Source organism: Oncorhynchus tshawytscha, linkage group LG28 (assembly GCF_018296145.1).
Source record: "Oncorhynchus tshawytscha isolate Ot180627B linkage group LG28, Otsh_v2.0, whole genome shotgun sequence".
NCBI classification, from domain to species: domain Eukaryota; kingdom Metazoa; phylum Chordata; class Actinopteri; order Salmoniformes; family Salmonidae; genus Oncorhynchus; species Oncorhynchus tshawytscha.
The window spans coordinates 4,186,688-4,194,111 of NC_056456.1; the positions used below are offsets into that span (position 1 = coordinate 4,186,688).

The following is a 7,424-nucleotide window of genomic DNA, read 5'->3' on the forward strand; positions in this document are numbered from 1 at the left end:
TGAAAAACAAAGGATAGTCCCACTAAGCCCATACCAGATGGGATGGCGTATCGCTGCAGAATGCTGTGGTAGCCATGCTAGTTAAGTGTGACTTGAATTCTAAATTCTAAATAAATCACTGACAGTGACACTAGCAAAGCACCATCACACCTCCTCCTCCATGCTTTACGGTGGGAAATACACATGAGCAGATCATCCGTTCACCCACACCATCACACCTCCTCCTCCACTTTACGGTGGGAAATACACCAGATCATCCGTTCACACCATCACATGAGCAGATCATCCGTTCACCCACACCATCACACCTCCTCCTCCATGCTTTACGGTGGGAAATACACATGAGCAGATCATCCGTTCACCCACACCGCGTATCACAAAGACACAGAGGTTGGAACCAAATATCTCAAATTTGGACTCATAAGACCAAAGGACAGATATCCAACGGTCTAATGTCCATTGCTCGTGTTTCTTGGCCCAAGCAAGTCTCTTCTTATTATTAGTGTCCTTTAGTAGTGGTTTCTTTGCAGCATTTTGACCATGAAGGCCTGATTCACGCAGTCTCCTCTGAACAGGTTGATGTTGAGATGTGTCAGTTACTCTGTGAAGCATTTATTTGGGCTGCAATCTGAGGTGCAGTTAACTGTAATGAACTTATCCTCTGCAGCAGAGGTAACTCTGGGTCTTCCTTTCCTGTGGCGGTCCTCATGAGACAGTGCATTCATCATAGCGATTAATGGTTTTTGCGACTGCACTTGAAGAAACTTTTGAACAAAGTTTTTGAAATTTCCGTATTGACTGACCTTCATGTCTGAAAATAATGATGGACGGTCATTTCTCTTTGCTTATTTGAGCTGTTCTTGCCATAATATGGACTTGGTCTTTTACCAAATAAGGCTGTCTTCTGTGTACCCCCGCTACCTAGTCACAACCCAACTGATTGGCTCTAACGCATTAAGAAGGAAATCAATTCCACAAATGAACTTTTAACAAGGCACACCTGTTCATTTAAATGCATTCCAGGTGACTACCTCATGAAGCTATTTGAGAGAATACCAAGAGTGTGCAAAGTTGTCATCAAGGAAAAATGTGGCTATTTGAAGAATCTCAAATATAAAATATATTTCAATTTGTTGAACACATTTTTGGTTACTACATGATTCCATGTGTGTTATTCCATAGTTTATGTCTTCACTACTATTCTACAATGTAAAAAATAGTCCAAATAAACAAAAACCCTGGAATGAGAACGTTATTCCAAAACCTTTGGCCGGTAGTGTACATTTGCAAAAATGTTTATAAAAAATATTTTTGCTTTGTCATTATGACGATTTAGAATAAGGCGATAACGTAACAAAATGTTGGAAAAAGTCAAGGGGTCTGAGTACTTTCCGAATGCACTGTACAGAGGTTACAACGGGGTGTAAACGGGGCTATGAAATACCTCTCAACATAATAACAATAATATATCCTATGTTATTCTACTGAAATGACATCTACCTGTTTCTCCACTTCAGGTACTTCTCTCACAGACACACCTGGGAGGATGCAGAGAAAGACTGCAGAGTGCACAGCTCCCATCTTAGTAGTATCACTTCAATCACAGAGCAGGAGTTCATCAATGGGCTGGGCCATGATAACGCCTGGATTGGCCTGAATGATCGCACCGTAGAGGAGGACTTCCAATGGACTGATGTCAATGACCTGGTGAGATTCGATATTCCTCTCTGTCAATAATATGTCATATTGTGCTCAGTATGTGAATATATGTGATTTATACCTGTACTTGATCCTCACAGTTGGAATAATATGTGTAAAGTCTAACTACAGATGTATAACTGGGTGATTATTAGTTTATAACAGACTTAAAGCCAATTTAGCATGACTACAGTATAATAGAAAATGATTACAATGTAACATAATTGTGTGGTATTGTGTAGGTATATGAGAACTGGCGAGAGAGCCAGCCTGATAACTTCTTCGCGGGCGGAGAGGATTGTGTGGTGACCATCGCCCATGAGGACGGCAAGTGGAACGATGTGCCCTGCAACTATAACCTGCCCTACGTCTGCAAGAAAGGCACAGGTAAAACAACGATGCATTTACATGGCAATAACGTCCTCTGTAAGGGTTTTAGAAACTGTGGGATCCTATTAGACTGGGCTGTGCCTAGAAACAGGATGTTATGTTCATTTGGCTTTAGTTGAGTCATCACGGCAAATAACGATTTTGGAAATACTGCTTCATATTACGTTCCACAGCCTTCATTTTCCTCTACAAAGCCTTGTATCCCCTGGTGACTGTTCTGTTTTGTCAATAGAATGTCTGGCAGTGAAATGCACAAACTTCACATCAGCCCTGAGTGTAAGAGCATAATGACAGTTTTATCAACGGAAAATGCCAGAAGAAATATGGCCCTTTGGTTAAATGTGTCAATCTAGAATTTAGTTCAACAGGTTATTATTGACTAGCATCAGACATAGTGTCATGCATCATTTTTTGTTTGCCTTATCGACAGACAGAAGATAGTGCTATTTCCAAACCACTGAAATTCCCCTAGAAACAACCCAATTAATACGCGGGCTGCCAAACCTCAATAGGCAGCAGTGTGACAAGCAGCTTTTAAGGGCTTGATTCAATCAGATCTGCTTTAGCCAACATCAACATAGCGGTTGTTTTGGCGGTGTTGGAGGGGGAACTGCGTTAGAGCTGTCAAATCATGCTGGAAACCCGAGACCCACTACAAATCGCATACCGCCCCAACAGATCCACAGAGTCGCAATCTCAAATCGCACTCCACACTGCCCTTTCCCACCTGGACAAAGGGAACACCTATGTGTGAATGCTGTTCATTGACTAGAGCTCAGCGTTCAACACCATAGTGCCCACAAACCTCATCACTAAGCTAAAGACCCTGGGACTAAACATCTCCCTCTGCAACTGGATCCTGGACATTATGACAGGCTGCCCCCAGGTGGTAAGGGTAGGCAACAACACATCTGCCAAGCTGATCCTCAACACTGGGGCCACTCAGGGGTGCGTGCTTAGTCTCCTCCTGTACGCCCTCAGGAGATCAGAAACCTGGCAGGACAACAACCTCTCCCTCAACGTGAGCAAGACAAAGGAGCTGATCGTGGACTATAGGAAAAGGAGGGCCAAACAGACCCCCATTAAATTAACATCGAAGGGGCTGAAATTGAGCGGGTCGAGAGTTTCAAGTTCCTTGGTGTCCAACGAACTATCATGGTCCAAACACACCAAGACAGTTGTGAAGAGGGCACGTCACCTTTTCCCCTCAGGAGACTGAAAAGATTTGGCATGGGTCCTCAGATCCTCAAAAGGTTTTACAGCTGCACCAGTACATCACTGGGCCCCAGCTTCCTGACATCCAGGACCTATATACTAGGCGATGTCAGAGGAAGGCCCAAAAAATTGTCAAAAACTCCAGTCACCCAAGTCATAGACTGTTTTCTCTGCTACCGCACGGCAAGCGGTACCGGAGTGCCAAGTCTAGGACCAAAAAGGTCCTTAACAGCTTCTACCCCCAAGCCATAAGACTGCTGAACAGTTAATCAAATGGCCACCCGGACTATTTACATTGACCCCCCCCCTTTGTTTTTACACTGCTGCTACTCACTGTTAATTATCTATGCATAGTCACTTTACAAATGACCTTGACTAACCTGTACCCCCGCACATTGACTGTACCCCCTGTATATAGCCTCATTATTGTTATGTCGTTTTCTTGTTACTTTTTCGATTTTTTGGGGGGTTTGCTTGTTGTTGTTTTTTTCACTTTAGTTTATTTAGTAAATCATTTCTTAACTCTATTTCTTGAACTGCACTGTTGGTTAAGGGCTTGTAAGTAAGCATTTCACGGTAAGGTCTACACTTGTTGTATTCGGCGCATCTGACAAGTAAAATTTGATTTGAAATCCCAAGTGTCTCCCGGCATTACACCTAAAGCGGACATTGCCATTGGCTGCATTACACCTAAAGCGGACATTGCCATTGGCTGCATTACACCTAAAGCGGACATTGCCATTGGCTGCATTACACCTAAAGCGGATATTGCCATTGCTGCACGGAGTCACATTAACAGAAATCCCATGTGTGTCCCGGCATTACACCTAAAGCGGACATTGCCATTGGCTGCATTACACCTAAAGCGGACATTGCCATTGGCTGTATTATACCTAAAGCGGACATTGCCATGGCTGCACGGAGTCACATTAACAGAAATCCCATGCAGCCTTCTTTACAAATTCAAACACTGGAATATGAGATGTAATCTACACCTAGATAAGGCTGATAGAAATCCTTATTATTTCATACAATTATTTTTCAATTTGAGTGTAATTATTTCTACAGTATATAGCCTACACTTTCTCGTTCTGAACCTCTATCTGGAGTGGGGCAGGTGTGGCTTCGTGACAATGACCTGCTCACCTATTTGACGGCTACAACGCAGTTCCACGTCCAACACCGCCAAAACATCTGCTATGCAGGTGTCTGCTATCGCCAGTTAACACTTGAACTGATTGAATCTAGGCCTAAATGTGGGAAAAGATGCTTGTGTATGAAGCTCAAAACAAACAGATAACACAGAAGTCTGAATTGCATGTTTTTTTTAAAAAACTCCTAGTTGATCTAAACAGAAAACTCCATCTCTCTCTGTTGCCATTTTATCTCACCCTACGGATAATTACTTGGGCTACAAAGCCACCATTTGCCATCTTGTATAAAGCTGGCATTAAATTACCAGTGACTGTTTTGCCCTCAGATCTGCCCCCGAAGTCCCAAAATGCATCTCTTTGTTACCCTGATGTAATTGTGACACTGTGGAATGAGAACAGGAGCAAGGATATATGAGATAGCCGGAAGCCTAGCTCCTTGAATACAGAGCGTGGAAGAGCGAGACAGAGAGAGAGAGAGAGAGAGAGCGAGAGAGACAGAGAGAGAGAGAGAGGCAGAGAGCAAGAGAGAGAGAGGGAGAGAGAAATAGATGGAGAGGCAGAGCAGAGAGAGAGAGGCAGAGAGGGAGAGAGAAATAGATGGAGAGGCAGAGTGAGAAAGAGGGAGGGGAGAATATGGGAGCTGTCTTGGCTCTCTTTTACTTGACACTGCTCCATAACAACCCAGTTTCCACCCTTTGGTCAGCACTCAATCTCGCCAACTGTCTTCAGGTGGGATTCAGTAGCAATAGCGCAACCTAGGGAGAGAAGAAAGGAACTGCAAGCAAGATACCATACAGAAACATGTAGGATCTTAATTTGAGCCAGTTAACAACAGCAGGAAAATAATCCTGCATCAACAGGAAATGTGAATTATTATGTGTTTTATAATTAATGGAAATGTTTTAGGGGTTGATGCATTTTTCAAAGTGGAAATTACAAACTTCAGAAGCCTTTCCTGCAAAATGTATCCTGCAACAGGGTCATCAAATTAAGATCCTACATCTGTAGCTACATACAGTATCTTGTGCTTTTGCTTTGTTGCTCAACACAGACTTTTTTGTTATTGTCGGCCCGTCTGACAGTGCTGTGTGGAACCCCACCCGCTGTGGAGAACGCCCATCTGATTGGCCGTCGGCGGTCCCACTATGACATACATGCTGTTGTGCGTTACCAGTGTACTGAAGGTTTCTACCAGCGCCACATCCCCACTGCGCGTTGCCGGGCCAATGGCATCTGGGACCGGCCCAAGATCATCTGCACAAAGTGTGAGTAACAAGCACCAGATTTTGTTCTGAAAAAAACAACACATTTGTTGTGTTATGCAACCTTTTTTGGATAACAAACCTTTATTCACCCAGGTCAGCCATAAACATGTGTGTATTCCCTCTAATATGGGCTCAATAAGAAACAGAATGGTAAATGTTGTCACTGCACCCTCTGTGTTCCCCTCCGTCAGCTCAGCGATCCCACCGGTACCGCCGCAACCACCACCACGGCCAGCGCCGGGAGCGCAGGAACCACAGGAGACATGGAGGAGAGGCACACAGGGAGAGGGAAGATGATGCACACAGCCCCTACTGAACCAAATACTACACTTCCCATAATGCCCTGTGCCGGACCCCTGACAATAGTTGACGGTTATTTTTTCCTGACCTTTTTCAGTCTGTCTCTTTGGGTTAAAACCTCACTTGAGATACTGTATTTGTGCAAAAATTTTATTCAAATTACCTATTGACATCAGTGCAAAAAAAGTGAATTGTTCACACGTACATATCTAAAGTTAGGATTTGTTCCTTTGTTGTTGATTTTGTTTACCCCAGGTCCATTACAACAGTAATACTTGTTCTCTCGCTAACACGTTCGCTAATATCTAAGAAACAGCAAATCCTTGGCATGTGTATGGATAACCTATTCTCGCTGTCTAAACATAGACAGTGACGTGTGTGTGTGTGTGTGTGTGTGTCAGGGTGTCTATGCTATGCGAGTGTATGTGTTCTGCAAAGTTTGAAGCTTGTTCTACATCTCAGAACTCATTTTAGTATTCTGTTTATAAAGCACAAATGTAATTAATGCCAGTGAGCTAGTTAGCTTTCAGTCTCAAATATCCCAGAGCTTTTGTATGTATACTGTATTTGTTATGTTTCTTTAGGACTCCTGAATAGCAGGTCTGTTTTATTATTCAACTTACATGCCATTTTTTATATTTGCTATCTCTTCATGTAATGTTACTATTTATTATGAACTCTTCGCAAGTTAATATACAGTATGTTGATTTGTTTTGACACAATCCAACGAGGCAATGTAATACCTTTTTGTTGTATACACCATTCTTACAATCAAAAGTAATGAAGGTAACCCTTTGATGGCCTGTCAGTCTGTATTTGTTTTAAATACTCCAACGAGGTGTTTTGTTTGTTTGTTACACCATTCTTACAATCAAAAGTATTGAGGTACCTGAGCCTTATCATGTATGTTGATTTGTTTGTACCAGTCAACTCAGTCATGTAATACCTTTTTGTGTATACACCATTCACAATCAAAAGTCATGAAGGTAACCAGTTAATATCAGTATGACCAATTTTTGACACAACCAGTCAGGCAATGTAATACCTTTTGTTGTACCCAGCCATTCTTACCAAAAGTCATGAAGGACCCGTTAATATACCATGTTGATTTGTTTTGACATAACCAGGCAATGTAATACCTTTTTTGGTCATTCTTACAATCAGTAATGAAGGACCAAGTTAATATACAGTATGTTGATTTGTTTTGACACAATCCAACGAGGCAATGTAATACCTTTTTGTTGTATACACCATTCTTACAATCAAAAGTAATGAAGGTAACCCTTTGATGGCCTGTCTCTGTACTGTAAATACTGTGGTGTTTTGTTTGTTTGTTATTGGCGGGTATCTGATTGATACCTGAGCCTTGTCATGACCCAGTCATGTACCAGTCATGACCCAG

General features: G+C 42.4%; 1 protein-coding gene across 1 annotated transcript in view; it reads left to right on the forward strand.

Moving 5' to 3' along the window:
* LOC112237730 (neurocan core protein-like) overlaps positions 1–6,822 on the forward strand; it is a 71,802-nt gene extending 64,980 nt beyond the window's left edge. Inside the window, exons 16-19 of the mRNA XM_042308215.1 lie at positions 1,518–1,707; positions 1,941–2,085; positions 5,540–5,722; positions 5,914–6,822. Of these exons, the coding sequence (XP_042164149.1) occupies positions 1,518–1,707; positions 1,941–2,085; positions 5,540–5,722; positions 5,914–6,038 (643 nt within the window). The 3' untranslated portion in view covers positions 6,039–6,822. The remainder of the gene's footprint in view (positions 1–1,517; positions 1,708–1,940; positions 2,086–5,539; positions 5,723–5,913) is intronic.
* Positions 6,823–7,424: the final 602 nt, after the last annotated feature.